The 16,668-nt window shown below is 43.6% G+C and overlaps 1 protein-coding gene across 1 annotated transcript in view; it reads left to right on the plus strand.

The window, feature by feature from the left end:
- MYRFL (myelin regulatory factor like) overlaps positions 1-16,668 on the plus strand; it is an 83,406-nt gene that overhangs the window by 56,691 nt on the left and 10,047 nt on the right. The window contains exons 12-17 of the mRNA XM_077913241.1: positions 5,687-5,850; positions 6,504-6,567; positions 11,100-11,185; positions 13,286-13,360; positions 13,444-13,496; positions 13,617-13,796. Of these exons, the coding sequence (XP_077769367.1) occupies positions 5,687-5,850; positions 6,504-6,567; positions 11,100-11,185; positions 13,286-13,360; positions 13,444-13,496; positions 13,617-13,796 (622 nt within the window). The remainder of the gene's footprint in view (positions 1-5,686; positions 5,851-6,503; positions 6,568-11,099; positions 11,186-13,285; positions 13,361-13,443; positions 13,497-13,616; positions 13,797-16,668) is intronic.

Raw genomic sequence — 16,668 nt, forward strand, 5'->3', positions numbered from 1 at the left:
TAGTTTTGATTTGCATTTCCCTAATGATAAGTGATACTGAGCATCCTTTCATGGACCTTTTGGACATTTGTATGTATTCTTTGGAAAAATATTCATTCATGCCCATTTTAATCAAATTATTTGTGTTTTGCTACTGAGTTGTGTGAGTTCCTTATGTAGTTTGAATATTGACCACTTATCAGATACATGGTTTGCAAATATTTTCTTCCACTCTTTAGATTGCCTTTTAACTTTGTTGATGTTTTCTTTTTTTGTACAAAAGCTCTTTAGTTTGATATAGTCCCACTTATTTATTTATTTATTTTTAAGATTTTATTATTTATTCATGAGAGACACAGAGAGGGGCAGAGACATAGGCAGAGGGAGAAGCAGGCTCCTCAAAGGGAGTCTGATGTGGGACTCGATCCCCAGACTGGGATTGCGCCCTGAGCCGAAGGCAGACGCTCAACCACTGAGCCACCCAGACATCTCATCCACTTGTTTATTTTTGCTTTTGTTGCTTGTGCTTTCAGTGTCATATCCAAAAAATTGGTTCCCAAGACCGATGTCAAGAAATTTTTTCCCTGTTTTCTTCTTTGAGTTTTATGGTCTTAGGTCTACATTTAAGTCTTTAATCTATTTAATTTTTGTGAGTGGTATAAGGTAGGTCTCCAATTTCATACTTTTGCATGTGAATATCCAATTTTCTCAACACTGTTAAAGAAACTATCTTTTCCCCATTAAGTACTCTTGGCTCCCATGTCAAATTTTAGTGGAGCATATATATATGTGTGAGTTTATTTCTGGGCTCTCAGTTCTATTCCATTGGTCCATATGTCTGTTGTTATGCTAGTCTTATTTGGATTGTTATAGCTCCATTATAGTTGAAATCAGGAAGTGTGATGCCTCCAGTTTTGTTCTTTCTCAGGGTTGCTTTCGATTTAGGGATGTTTTGTGGTTCCATACAAATTTTAGGATTTTTTTTTCTGTTTCTGTGAAAAATGCCATTGGAATTTTGAGAGGGATTACACTGCATCTATAGATGGCTTTGAATAGTATGGACATTCTGACAATGTTAATTGTTCTGATCCAAGAACATAAGATATCTTTCCATGTATTTGTGTCTTCAATTTTTTTCATCAATGTCTTATAATTTTTAATGTGCAGATCTTTCACCTCCTGGATAAACTTATTCCTAAGTATTTGTTGTTTTTGATGCTATTATAAATGGGATTCTTTATTTCTTTTTTAAATAGTTTGTTGTTAGCGTATAAGAAATGCAACGAATTTTTGCATATTGATTTTGTGGCCTGCAACTTTAGTAAATTCATTAATTCTAAGTTTTTGGTGGAATCTTTAGGACTTTCTCTATATAAGAGCATATCATCTGTAACAGATACAGTTTACTTCTTCCTTTCCAATTTGTATAACTTTTATTTCTTTTTCTTGTCTAATTGCTTTGTCTAGTACTTCCAGTATTATGTTGCATAGAATTATGGGGCAGTGAGCTTCCTTGTCTTGTTCTTGATCTTAGAAAAAAAACTTTCAGCTTTCCATCATTGAGTGTAATGTTAGGTATGGACTTACCATATAGGGCTTTTATTATGTTGAGGTATAGTCCATCTGTATTTCATTGAGAGGTTTCTTTTTCACAAAAAGATGCTGAATTTTGTCAAATACTTTTTCTATTTTCTAACATCTACTGAGATGATCATATGATTTTATTAATGTGGTATATCACATTGATTTGAGTATGTTGAACCATTTTTACATCTCAGGAATAAATCTCACTTGATCATGGTATATGACCTTTTTAATGTATTGTTGAATTTTATTTGCTAATATTTCATTAAGAATTTTGGTATTCACATTTATTAGAGATAATTGTCTATAATTATCTTTCTTTTGTAGTCTCTTTATCTGACCTTGGTATCAAGGTAATGCTAGCCTTTAAAAATGAGTTTGAAAGTGTTCCTTCCTCTTCAATTTTTTGGAAGAGTTTGAAATGGATTTGTATTGATTCTTCTTTAAGCATTCAGTAGAATTGCCCAGGGAAACTGATTGATACGTGGACTTTAGTTTTTGAGGATATTTTTGATTGTTGATTCAATCTCCTTTTCTTACTTGGCCCGTTAGATTTTCTATTTCTTTGTGATTCAATCTTGGTAGGTTATATGTTTCTAGGAATATCCATTTTTTTCTAACTTACCCAATTTGTTGGAGTATAATTGTTCATAGTATTTTCTTATGATCCTTAGTGTTTTGTGGTATCAGTTGTAATGTCACTTCTCCTTTCTGATGTGATTTATTTGAATCTTCTCTTTTTTTTCCCCTTAATCTAGCTAAAGTTTGTCAAATTTGTTTATCTTTTCAAAAAACAAGCTCTTAGTTTTGTTGATCTTTTCCATAGTGTTTCTGATCTCTGTTTAATTTATTTCACTCTGATCTTTGTTATTTCTTTCCTTCTACTATTTTTCATCTGAGTTTGTTTTTCTTTTTATAGTTCCTTGAGGTGTAAAGTTAGTTTTTTTATTTGAGATCTTCCTTTCTTCTTCTTAATGTGTTTATTGCTATAAAATTCCCTCTTGAAACTACTTTTGTTATATCCTGTAAGTTTTCTTATATTGCATTTCCATTTTTATTTGTTTCAAGATGTTTTTAATTTCCCTTTTGATTTCCTCTTTAACCCATTAGTTTTGCAGGCATGTATTGTTTAATTTCCACATACTTGTGAATTTTCAAGTCTTCCTCTTGAATTTCTAGTTGCATACCATTGTAGTTAGGAAAGATACTTGGTATGATCTTAATCTTCTTAAATTTGTAAGGCTTGTTTTGTGACTTAACATATAATCTAGCCTTGAGAATGTCCTGTATGAATTTGAGAAAACTGTGTATTCAGCTCTGTTGGGTGGGATTTCTGATATAGCTTTTAGGTCCATTTGGTCTAAAGCCTAGTTCAAGTTCAATCAATCCAGGCTGATCTCCTGTCTGAATAAGCTATCCATTGTTGAAAGTAGAATACTGAAGTCCTTTACTGTTATTATATAGCTTCTATTTCTTCCTTCAATCTCTCTCAAGAGAAAGATAGAGAGATATCAATATAGAGTATAGAGGTATATATTTACAATTGTTATATTCTGATGAATGTTCCCCTTTATCAGTGATTAATTGACCCCTTTATCAGTATATGACCTTTTTTTTAAATTATTTATTTATTTATTTATGATAGTCACAGAGAGAGAGAGAGAGAGAGGCAGAGACACAGGCAGAGGGAGAAGCAGGCTCCATGCACCTGGAGCCTGATGTGGGATTCGATCCCGGGTCTCCAGGATCGCGCCCTGGGCCAAAGGCAGGCGCCAAACCGCTGCGCCACCCAGGGATCCCGTATATGATCTTTTTTGTCTCTTGTTGCAGTTTTTTTTTTCTTTTAAGATTTTATTTATTGTTTCATGAGAGACACACAGAGAGGCAGAGACATAGACAGAGGGAGAAGCAGGTTCCCTGTGGGGAGTCTGATGCAAGACTCAATCCCAGGACCCCAGATCACAACTTGAGCCAGAGATAGACACTCAACTGCCGAGCCACCCAGGTGCCCCTCTTGTTACAGTTTTTGACTTAAATTCTATTTTATCTGACATAAGCATATCTGATATAAGTATAGCAACCCCTGCTCTCTTTTCGTTTCTATTTGCATGGAGTATCTTTTTCCATTCCTTAAGCCTGTGTGTGTCCTTAAAGCTGGTGTGCATCTCTTATAGGAAGCAACATATAGCAAAAAAAAAAAATTTTAATTCATTCACTCTCTCTCTGTCTTTTGGTTGGAGAATTTAATCCATTTATATTTATAGTAATTATTGATAGGTAAGGACTTACTAATGCCATCTTATTAATTGTTTTTGGGCTGTTTCCCTGTTCTTTTCTCCCTCCTGTGCTGTGTTCCTTTATGAACTGATTTTTCTGTAGTGGTATGCTTTGACTCCCTTCTCTTTATCTTTCATAGGTTTATTGCTTTGTGTTACACAAAGTTTTGAGGCTTACATAAACTATCGTACAGATATAGCTTATTTTAGTCTGATAACAACTGAATTTTGATCATATACAAAAACTCTACCCTTTTACTTACATCTCCATGTTTTATGTTTTTGATGTCATAATATACCTCTTCTTATGTATGTACCATTAACTAATTATTATAACTATAGTTATTTTTAGTACTTTTGTCTTTGAACTTTTATACTAGTGTTAAAGGATTTACATACCATCATATTACAGTAGTAGAGTATTTTGAAATTGACTATATATTTACCTTTACTGGTGTGTTTCATACCAGTGTGCATGTCTTTAAACTTCATAAACTAAGCCTTAAGTTTATAATGTTCAGCTTTTGATTCCTTTCTGTGTGGTTGCTTTACAGTGTTTGAAACCCATAAAGCTTCAGTTTGCATCATGAGAATCTCAAGGACACACAGCTCCAAGTCTGATCCCCCAACTATAAAACAATCTTTCACTTTTGGCCTTGAGCTCATCATTTTACAACAGTGGACTGGACTCTATGAGCCCCAAAGAATTCTGTGGCATTCAGAACTTGTAAACAGAGAGGGGGCGAGGAGAGGAGGTCACAGGGATCAGGATGTGAGTTGATGAGAGCTTTCCAGTGTTTTTGTTATGGCTGAGTGAGACACACATGTTTCTATGACAACTGAAGTGCGTGGGTGGGAGAAGGGATGGCTGGCACACTCTGGCTGTGGTGGTTTCCCTTTCTTGCTCTTTCTGGTGTGTCAGTGACCTTCTCTGAACAGACAGAGTTAAGTGGTGCTGTTTTCAATTCTGTTTGGGAGTTAGGCTAAAATAGAAATTGATAGTTCATGGGATGTTAAAGCAGGAATTAACACCTCAGGGGTGCCTGGGTGGCTAATTTGGTTAAGCTCAGTTTGTTAAGTCTGCCTTGGGCTCAGGTCATGACCCCAGGGTCCTGGGATCAAGTCCCACGTTGGGCTCCCTGCTCAGCAGGGAGTCTGCTCCTCCCTCTGCCCTTTCCCCCTGCTCATGTTCTCTCACTCTCTCTCTATCAAATAAAGAAATAAAATCTTTTTTTTTAAAGAAATTAACATCTCAAGAATTATTTTCTTGTTTATAGATGAAGATACTGAAGCTCAGAGAGGTTGTTTTGTTTCATACAGTCTCACATCTAGTAAGGGGCAGACTTCAGAGAAAAGCCCAGGTCTTCATTCCTTTCCCCTTCACCTGAGCAAGCACATCTTACCAAGAAGAACTAGAACCATTTCTTACAAGGATTTCGTGATGTACACACAAATCAACATTCAGAAGCCTGATCTGATTTTCTTTTTTTTTTTTTTTTTGATTTTCCTTTTATGAGTTTTAAATATAGTATAATGGCCATACCAAATAAATCTTCAGATTCCAAACCTGACAATGTCCTTCAGCTCCATTCTCTCTCTTGGATTACAAGGACATATTTCCATTTTATTGCAAATTGAACATAAGCAGTTTTACTACACAGCCAGCAGTTTAGCAAGATCATTTTAAGTTGCAAACCTCTCCAGTTTTATCTTGAATGAACTTGAGGTTGTAACATGTGTATAATCCTTTGAAGTGGTTGTTTCACCTGACTTTGAATGGACTGTGGACAGGTCCCCGGTGGTCTCACACTGTAGGTTTATGCCCTGTGTACTGTTTTCATTTCTAGGACCAGATCTTTATGGAAAATGTGGGTGCAGTGAAGCAGCTCTGCAAACTAACCAACAACCTTGAAGAAAGGATAGAAGAGTTAGAAATATGGAACAGAAAGCTGGCCAGGCTAAAGCGACTCAATAGTTGCAAGTCATCAGCCAGCGAAGCAAGCTCAATCAGGTACATCCCGAAGGGCCATGCGAGTCGTGTTGGGTCAGGAGGAAGGGGGGAGTGGAGCCTTTCCAGAACTGGACCCTAGAACGTGGTCTTTCTGATCCAGCAACAACCATTACTCTCTGATGATGTAATTACTCTCCTATTCTCTTTATAGAATGTTTTGGAACGCCACTGCCTTCTGTGATAATTTTCTTTCTTTCTTTTTTTTTTTTTTCTGTTGCTGCTTTAAAAAAGGAAACAAAACATGAAGTATCTGTTTAAGAGCAAGGTGTTTTAGGAAATGTTACGTTTTAGCAAAGGATGACTTCTCCTTTAAGGAGGAGAAGTGGCCCTTTCTAAATTTAGAAAATCATGTTTGGTTCTCAGGGAAAAGACTTCTAGTTTTTTTCTTTACTTAAGGAGGTAAATGCATATTTCCTGGGGTCTAATTATGAGAAAAAAATAAATGCAAGGTTTAATGCATTCATTTATGCTTACTAAGGATGTTTTCCACAAAAGGAATGCTCAATTGCCTTGACTTTTCCTTTTTAAAATTACCACTGTATTACAGAAAAAAGTCAGACTGCTGTGTTAGTGGCAGCCTGGGCCTTTGTCTTATGACTCCTGGAGAGGCATTTGAATAGTAATTAACATTCTCTCACTCTTTTTTTTTTTAGCAAATTTAGCAGAGCGGTTAGTGCCTCCTCTCGGAGAAGGGCTGTCCCCCAAAAAACCAACAAGGTAAAAAGACTTAAATTTGTATTGAACAGTGATGATGTTTTTTCTACCAAAAAAAAAAAAAAAAGAAAGAAGAAGAAGAAGAAGAAGAAGAAGAAGAAGAAGAAGAAGAAGAAAAAAAAAAAAGTCTTTAGAGAAATTGATCAAGAATGCTTTTCATTTATTTGTAATAGATTCCCTAGTTTATCCTTATGCACTTTAGGTATTTTATTTTATTTTTATTTATTTGAGAGAGAGAGAGAGAGAGAGACAGAGCATGAGCAGCAGGTAGAGGGAGAAGCAGACTCCCTGGGGAGTCCAATGTAGGGCTTGATCCCTGGACCCTGAGATCATGACCTGAGCTGAAGGCAGACACTTAACCGACTGAGCCAGCCAGGCATCCCAACACTTTAGTTATACCACCCCTTTAATAGACACTATTTTTTCAAAAAGATGTTTAGAGGAGTGAGTACAGAACAGAATTCATTTCAGAAATACTATCTTGCCAGTTTATACTGTGCGCCCCCCCCCCAAGTGAAATTCATGAACCACCGCATGCATATGGCCCTTGGCTGCAAGATCTGATGCCTTAACCCAATCTAATTCCTTATCTGTGGCTTCTGAAGATCCCAGAGAGATTTATTTTAATCCCCAAATCCCTCTTTTCCCTTTGATATTTAGTACTGTTTGTGCAAATGGGGAAATAGGCATTCACTTTCTTGCAGGGGTTAAAGTGTGATGGTTTTATTAATGAATAAAGAGAACTTTCATCCTCAAACTGGGTAACATTTATAGTAAAAAGTGAGGGTTAATCATTTATTGAAGTACAACACCCTCTCCAATGCAGAGAAATGTCAGTGGGGGAGAAGCGGCAATATTCCCTTTCCAGCTGCAATTCAGACAGACAGCTGTGAGACTCCGCTTGTTCCCCGTGAGCCACCAGTATTCCACAGGCGGTACTTTCCAGGAGAAGACTTTCTTGACCTTAATCTATGTCTTGTTATGGGCTGACCTGGTGTTTGAGCCATTGCCATATTTATCTCTACTCATGTTATACTGCCTTGACCTATTCTAAAAGGATTCAGAAAGAGTTTAATATTCTACTAACAACCGCTGAAATGTTATGTTGCTGACAAGCTACTTGGTGTGCCAATAAACATAAACCCATGAGTAAATATATATGTAGAAGTGTCTTCGGGCAAGTTGCTTAATTACATTGAGAAATAAAGATAAAAATGGTATCTGCCTTGCACAGATTATTTACAGGATTAAATAAGATGAAGCCCTTATCCACAGTGCCCAGCACACAGCAGTCTGCTCAATAAGCACAAACTATTAAAAATATTTTGTAGGAAGGGTACCCTTTGTACTCACCAATTTGCAATGGGAAGGAGGGAATGGTACCCACGTCCACGGCGGCCTGATTGCTGCAATTTGATCATGTGCAACCTCTGTAGCTCTCACCTGGCACCCAGAGAATCCCTTTATTTTGCAGTTATCTCAGAATATTAACTACAATGTGTGGTTCACGAGAACAGGCCCCATTGTCTGCCTTCCTCACTCTGCATCGCCAGGGACTGGCATATAGTAGGTACTCAAGAAATACTTGTGAAACGAATGCATGAATGGAAAGCCCCGTCTGATACTCTTCCCTAAGTGGTTCAGTGTCTTGGGTATGTGGGTGGGGAAGGGGATTGGGCTGTAGACCGTAGAGGATTTATATTAAGTACTAAAGAGCACCCATTCAACCTCAGAGACCACTTAGAGTCACTGTCATAAGCTTGTGGGGGGCAGACAAAGGTGAATAAGACATGCCGCCTTCGAAGGCATTTCTAGGTAGCCCAGGAAGATCAGGAGATCAGAGGACAACCTAAAGAACAGTTGTATCTAGATGTGGTGAATATTGCAAAGGCTCAGAGTGCTGCAGGAACGGTAGGGGGCTGGGCCTTCTGGGAGGAGTGAGCTCTGGGTAGGTAGAGGAGGGGTTCCAGAGGGAAGGGCACAAGCGAAGAGCCGGGGGCTGGCACTGGCTTCATTGAAGGATGAGGTTAGGGAGGAGAGTAGAAGAGAGGACCGAATGGATAGATAGGGCTCAGATATCCTGGACCACCTGTGAAACAGTTCCCTTATGAGCATGAAAACCCTTTGGAATAGTAACAATACTAAGTTGTAGAGTGTTCTCTTGTCTCACAGAGAGAGGGCGGCAACATAGCGCGGTGGTTAGGAGCGGGGATTCTGGAGCCAAATGGTTTTTTTGGTTTCATTCCTGGCTGACTTACTAGCTGTGTGATCCTGGGTAAGGAACTTAGCCTTCATTATTTCCCTTCTCCATAAATCGGGGATGATGACAGTACCTGCCTCACAGGGTTGTCAAGGATTATCACGAGGCTAAACAAATTAGTATATAGCGAGCACTCAGAAGAGAGTAAGGCACATAGTAAGTGTTTTGTACATGTTCTCTCTTTTTTTAATATTATTATTACTAAGTAGGCTCCATGCTTAGCATTAAGCCCAGTGTGGGGCTTCAACTCACAACCTTGAGATTGACCCTTGAGCCGAGATCAAGACTCAGATGTTTAAGCAACTGAGCCACCCAGGCGCCCCAGGTGTTCACTCTTATTAGCATTTTCAAACCCATGACTTGAGTGGTTCTTATACTCTGGCCTGTTATCAGAGGCTTCGGGGGGCTTGTTAATGTGGATGTTTTCCCCTGTGCTGTCTCTGCAGGAGGTCTTGGCTATTTCTCTGAAGTTTACTTTCCCTTCCATGACACCAGCCCCTCCGTTATCCTTGGGTCACTGAAACATATGTGTGTGAGCAGAGTGTGCTACTCTTGGGTTGGGTGGGCGCATCAGTGAGCAAACTGCTGGCTGTGGGCCTTACCAGATGGTAAGAAACCTGGCCGGGCCTTGCCTCAACTTCCACACAGCCGCCTGTGGTGGCACTTGTCCTGGAAGAAGATTGAGATCTCCTGAGTAGTGCTCATCCAATCTAGTGTTCCTCTTCCTTCCTTCTCTTTCTCTCCCTTCAAGAGATAGGTGGGTGATCCCTGCTGTATGTTGGTGGTTGGGGTGGGGTGGGAAGGTCTTCAGGCCTTCAAGCAGAATTTGCTAGAAATTCCAATAAATTCCACAGTAATTCTCATGTGGGCCTGAATTTGAGAACCATTGCGCTATTAGTTGGACCCATCCAATAACTCTGTTGACGGGTATTATTTTATCATTCCTACTTTATTGATGAGGGAAATGAGGACTAATGGCATTTAGATGACTTATTTAGGACCTGACTCAAGCCTAACTCCAGGTTTTGGATCATTTCCCCATACTAGGTCAAAGGATTTGAAACAAAAGCATGGAGATTTAAAATAATCCAGCAGCTGTGGGGAATAGATTGGAGGGGGAAGCTCTTATCCTGAGACTAATGCTATTTAATTCCAGTCGATTCAACAAATTCATTGAGTCCCTCCTCTGTACAGCACATTATGAGGCCGTCCTCTGAACGCTTCCAGTGCAATGTCAGGATGGTGTGGACCATTCACTTCTTAGTATCCAGAGTGGCTTCCGGCGCCCTAAGGGTTTGCATATTTGCTAAAAACCTACATGCCTAATCCCACCCTGAGCCCCAATATAACACTGAAGGACATTTTACTTATTCAGAGAACCAGCCCAAGAAATTCAAATAAAGACTGATTTTAAACTATTTCTCAACTACCGTCATCCTCCAATTCGCTTCCAACCAAAAGCATGATCCTATCCTGTATCCCACAGGGGGAAGCAAACATAAGACTCCCCCTGTTGTATTAGTAGAAAACCTCCCACCTCAGGGGCACCCTTGTTAAGGTGGGCAGCAAACCAATCCTATCCTTTCAGCGAGATTCATCACCGGTTACCCGGCAGTCTATTCCCTGGTTCCGGGCCCGTTCCTCACATGCAGGTTCTTTGCCCATATGCACCGGTCCTAGAGGTTGGCCTCATTCATTCCGTACCTTACTTATTTTTAGGTTCCCCGTAGTGTTAAACATAGCAGTGCTTAATGAATATTTGTTGACTGGGCATAAGGATCAAGAAGACACAGGCCCAGAACTGTTCTTCAAAATGATTTAAAGAGTACTTAGGATTTCACACAACGAAAGTCTTTCCCATGGTTTGTCATGATGCCTGAAATTCTCCCACTGGGATTTATTCCATCATTTATTCCATCACGTCTCAAAGACCTTGTGATATTCAGAGGTGTCGCAGTAAAGGCGATGGACATGTGGGTTCCGGCGGTATCCCGTCTGTAGGCCCTCTGCTCTCGTGAAACTAAATAAAACTAAGATGAGCGCGGGAGGAAGGGCACGGACGCTTGTCCTGCAGGAAGCCGGGGGAAAGGACCAGTGACTGTAGCCTGGAGAGTCAGGAAAGGGAGAGCCGGGCTTTGGGAGAACTTGGTTTTCGGGGGCCGGGCGGGAGGGAGGAGGAGGTTGAAGACAGCACCCCGAGCAGCCCTGCTGGGATCCTCCCCGCAGTGAGCACTGCTGGCTCACCTCACCTCCCAACACCATCTTTTTTTTACAGGTTTGTTTTTCAGGAAAAAAACGGCTGTGTCCTAACTGGGTTTTCCAGACCTTGGTTATAACTCTCATCGCTGTGATGGCATTTTGGTAAGAAAAGCTTCAGTGTTCTGCTATCTCAAGCTCTTTTTTCCTTCCCATTTTCCTTTTCTCATGTATGGACTAAGGACTGACCCCAACAAGGGGCCTTTAACTGACATTGACCTTGGATTTAGCTTAGAGATAAGCGAACCCCCTGCTTTCTTTTTTAAGACTTTATTTATTATCGGTGAGGGGGATGGTGGCAGAGAAGCAGTCTCCTCACTGAGCAGGGGACCTGATGTGGGGCCTCAGGATCCTGACCTGAGCCAGAGGCAGGTGCTTACCGACTCAGCCACCTGGGCGCTCCAGGAGGCCCTTTATAAACTCATATTCTAACGAAAAAAGCATGGGCTTTCTGTACCTAAATGTGGCATGAAGGATGATTTTTTTTTTTCAATCAACTGATATTTTTTAGTAGCTTACTGGGCCTTGTGTGTGTGTGTGTGTGTGTGTGTGTGTGTGTGTGTGTGTGTATCTTTTTTTTCAGTGTTTTAAATAATTGTCTCAAATTGTTTGTTCTCTTTCCCGTCCATTTGGGGGAAAGGAGTAAGAGGGCAGGCAGTCTGGTGCAATCTGTGCTCCCCTGGACACGCTTGATTGTTAGGATTCTTCTAGATTCCTCAGTAAAGACTTCCCAGCAAAGGGCCTACGAGAGAACCCCAGGGTATACGGTATATTGAAACTGCAGCCGGATGTGCTAAGCAGCTGAGGCCCGCAGACACAGTCAGGACGGAGGGTTTGCTGTGCAAGCAGCGGGCACTTGCCCCCGTCCGCGTCTGTGGGGCGAGGGGAGCCAGGCCTCCCTGGGGGGCAGGGCCTTCCTGGGGCTCCGGGGGCCTGGGTCCTCTGGGTCTCCCTGTCCGTAGCCTGTTGGCCTGGCCAGATGGCTGTTTGTCTCTCTCTCTCCCAAAAATGCTTTGCAAGTGTGGGAAAGGGCTGCTGGGCCTGGTCTCGAGGGAGATGCTTGCTCTCAGGGCCCAGTGAGGGATGGGGCCAGGGTGCTCATGGCTGCTGGCCGCCGGCTTCCTGGCTCTGGAGGCTCGTGGGTCTCTGCCCCGCCTGCCCCCTGGGGTGCGAGGCCCTGGGGACCCGCAGCTTTCTCCTCCGTCTCCCCAGTGAGCTGCCCTGCACTGGGATTCGAGCACCTGCCAAGAGGTCTCTCGGGGCCAGAAGCAGAATTTGCCCCCGAGGAGAGGAGCCGATGTCCCCTTCCTGCATGGTTCTGGAAGTTCTGGGGGTCGTGCGTGGACGTGAATGCCGGAGACGACTTAGAGCGAGCACCTGAGGGAACGGGGGGCAGGGTGGGGGGCCCGGGAGCCCGGGTGGCAGCAGGCGGCAGGTGGGGTCCGTGTGACGGCATCTCTGGGGCTCAGCAGCACTGCGCCTGGACGGGGAGCACTGCAACCGGCCGAGAACTCTCTGCAGACTTTCTTCTTCGTGGGTGGAATTCAGAAGTGCCACACGTTCCCTGGCGTCTATTTGATAGTCACCCCAGGCCCTTGGAAGGCACGATGGGGTGGGGAGCCACGCCTGGGGCCGTGGGTGTGAAGCCAGGCTGGCCGGACGTGGGGTCGGGCCACCCTGCGGCCCACTGTCAGGGCGCCCCTGCTCCAGGGAACGTCTGGGGGCGCAGCGCTGTGGGGTGCGGCCTCCCAAAGCCCAGAGCCTTTGGGCAAACCTGCTGCTTGCGTGTCTGCGACCTGCTGGTCAAGGGAAAGGGCGCAGCCCCCCCTACGGTCACGGTGGCCTCCTCTCCCCGGCCTGCTGTTGCGGCCTGAAAAGGCAGGCGGCCGGCCAGGTCAGAGGGGCCCAGAGGAGGCCCCCCCAGGGCCCCAGGGCCTCCTCCCCTCGCCTCCCCGCGGCAGCGGCCCAGGCCCAGGGGGCTGCTCTCTGGAAACGTCCACCAGAGCTGAGGAGCCAGGGCCTCTGGGCCCCGGGACGCCGAGGGCTTGCTCGCCCCAGGCCGGCGGCTCCGTGGTGCCCCAGTGGCCCTGTGGCCCGTCAGGGGGGACCTGTGGCCGCCGGCTGTAGGGGGGGAACGCATGTGAGCTCAAATCTGTCACCTAAGGCTTCCTTCTCATGTTGTCTTCTGTTTCCTTTTTTAAACAGCGCCCTGACGATAGTCTCCCTTTACATACTCAGCTTAAAAGATCAAAACCGACGTGCCCCAAACCTCCCTCTGAGGTGAGAGTGTTGGGCTGCTTTTCCTTGGGGGAGAAGGACTCTTGAAGGCCTCCCTCGTTAATCGGTTTGCTCTCTTCCCTCAGCAACAGCACCAGCTCTCGGGAGCCGGCCCCGCCGCCCACAGCCTCCCCCTCAGGTAGGACTTTCACATTCCTCACCCCCAAACCCAGCCTGGTTCAGGGGAATTGTCAACAGAAGAACCAGCCTTTCAGGTTAACCTTGTCGTCTCCCTCCCCCTCCGCCCAACGCTCTGCAGCACCTCCTCCAGCCCTGGCGACCACACAGGCCTCCCTCCAAGTCCCAGAAATCACTTTCTGTGAGGTCCTGCCCTGTCGGGAGACTTACTGCTGCCCCATCTGGGGAAAGAGAAGAGTCCCCTCAAGTCCCGTGCGGAGGCGGTCCCGGGAGGAGGACGCCCATCGGGGGCCGTGGGCAGGTAAAGGATGTTCAAAGAGAAGCGACTGTGGGGACTCTGCACCCGAGGTGTTTTTCTTTGCAAATATTTACTTGCATAATCTGTTCATGGTTCCAGACAGTGGTTCTACTTGGGGTGGCAAGATCCTCCCCAACACAAGTGTGCAAGCTTGCCGTCTCTGTAATCGTGAGTTCCCTGCCCGGGGATGAAATTGTGGTTGATGCAAGGGGAAAGGGCTCATTTGTCCATGGCCAACAAAGACAGTCATAGTAGAACATGTCAAGTAATCCTGGGTGGGTTGCGTAGATTTTCTGGCTCAGTTAGAACTTATAAAATGATGTCGTATCTGGGCTTCCTGCCCAAACCAAGTAGGGCAAAATGCAAAAGGCTTTAGAACTCTAATGAGTTCAGGGTAAGCTGCGAGTCAGTGAAAATCACAACCACTTTCAGAATATCTGCTTCTTCCTCCTGGGGAGAAACACACACACACACACACACACACAGAATTTTTTAAGTAACAGATTTCTCATGTTAAAAAAAATTATGGAGACTTGATCAAGGGCTAAAAGTATAGTTATCTCTGTAAAAACATATATAACACATCCAAATGTATCCTAACTCATTGTTGTTTGGGGGGAACCTCTGCACACACACAAGCGTATAGACTAATGATGACAATAATAGCAATACACACAGGTTAGGGTGGCTTCTGTATTCAGATGCCGTGGCAACAATAACTCCCCAATTACAGCAGCTCACTGTGGCCAAAATTTATTTCTGACTCTGTATGTCAAATGTGGATCAAAAGAGGGCTCTCGCTCATGGTGTCATTTAGAACCCAACTAATGGAGACTCCATCTCAATACGTATTTCTACAATCTCTGTAACAGTGATAAGAACACGTCTCTCAAAGCTGCCACTGAGGCGTACCACATGTCCTTCTGCTTACACTTTATCGGCCAAAGCAGGTGACATTGGTCACATCCGACTTAGAATGAGTTGATAAAGTGCAGACCTAACATGTGCCTAGAAGAACCAGAATATTTTGAGCAGTCCAAGTGACGGACATGGAAAGTACGGTCAGTGGTTGAAGTTTGGGGGGCAGCAATGTGATTTCCTTTTCCTTTTGATATTGTTCCATACCCTAGAGGTGAATAAATAACTTTTACAAATCGTCATCATCACCGTCGTCATCATCACGTAAGGAGCCATTACCGCATACAGAGGCACTGCCGTAAGTGACCTACGTAAACCTCCGTGAATAAACTATTCGAGCCTCACAAGCCTAAAAGATAGGCATCTCCATTCTTTCTAACGAGGGGTGAGGCATAGAGAATTGTTCCCTGCCCCTGTAGGAGGCGACGCTTGCACTGTTTTTCTCATGAAAGCAACTTTTGATTGAACTTGGGAACAGGTGCATCAGCACAGGACAGAGATAAAGCTTCAATGTGAAGAAAGGAATCTGTTTCAGCCATCAAATTCTCAGTAGTCTCAAATATGGAAAAGTCCAGCACTGTTACAGAAATCCCCCCAGGCCTTCGTCTTGTATGAAAGCACATGGATCCCTGTGGCTGGTAAACCTTTTTCTTGCCTTGGGAGTCCACCTTGGGTGTACTTGGTGGCCTTTTCGGAGAGCATTCCTCAGAAGAGACCATCTCACCTATGAGGATGTGTAACAGTGGATCCTATACAGGAAGAGGTTATGGACTGATCCAATCTTCATTTCCAAAAACGTTCTTGACCCTTGAGCGAACTCATTCCTATAGCACCCAGCTCTTTACATCGAGGGAAGGTTTATTGCTGTCTTCTCTGGGACGTGGGGTGCCAGCCTCTCAGTATGGGAGGCACTGACGAGACTTCTAGAGAAGGAAGGGATTCTCCATAGCACCTGGCTGTGTCCTCCTAGACGCAATTATCAGCTTCTCTGGCTAATGGGGAAATTTAAATCCAGCCTTACCAGGCTCCCCAAGATCTGGGGAAAGTTGTTCCTCTTCCCTCTTTTAGATGAAGAAAGATGGAAAGGATTTAAATGTTCTCTTCACTCTCATCTTCTGGAAACTCACAAACTTTGGGGGATTTAGAGTCTCATAGAATGTCAGAGAGCAACATACCAGTGGCACCCTAACTTATTGACCCCTGGAAGCTACTATTAATTTGTTATTCTTTTACAATTATTTGACTGAGAAAATACCTAGAGGGAGAATGTTACTCTAAACTCAGGTAAGCTTTTAGTCAAGTTATTTTTGTTAATCCTACAGCAACATTTGAAGAACAGTACAAACCTGTGGGAGAGTTGTTACAAGTCCACGGACACCACTGAACACTTTGTGCAATCACTTGGGGTTCCAAGGTATCCCCAGGTCAGGAAAACCTCTATTTTCCAGCTGATAAAGTGGAGGCCGGGGACTCTGCTTAAGGTTCTGCAGTAAGTTACTAGAGAGGTTGGAACTGGAAGCTGAGTCCCCTGTCTTCCTGTCCTGGGTTCCTACCCATCTACCATCATGCCGCCATTTATTTGGACATGGTGTGCACATGCTCTAGAGGAAGCAGAAGGTATTCACACTATGGTTCTAGAAAGCCCCTTCGCCTCTCCCTACCCCAAGTTTGTCTTAGAGCCATTGAGCTATCCCTGATGTGGGGTATTTCTGGGGTGTAAAGAAAGCCTCTTCTCTTCTGCTGCTAGTCCCTCCTTCCCTTTGTCCTATAGGACACTGGGATTCCTAAAGCTGAAAGTGGAGAAAGCCAGGCAAGTTCTTTCAACCAGACGTTTCTGAGGCAGCGACGACTAATTAAAAATTAAAGAATAATAAATAAAAAAAAATTCAAGAGTTAAGAAAGAAACCAAGTTGAAAGAACTCTCTAGGATGAAGAGTGCTATCTAGCACTTTACCAA

The sequence above is a fragment of the Canis aureus genome, chromosome 11, assembly GCF_053574225.1.
Source record: "Canis aureus isolate CA01 chromosome 11, VMU_Caureus_v.1.0, whole genome shotgun sequence".
NCBI classification, from domain to species: Eukaryota; Metazoa; Chordata; class Mammalia; order Carnivora; family Canidae; genus Canis; species Canis aureus.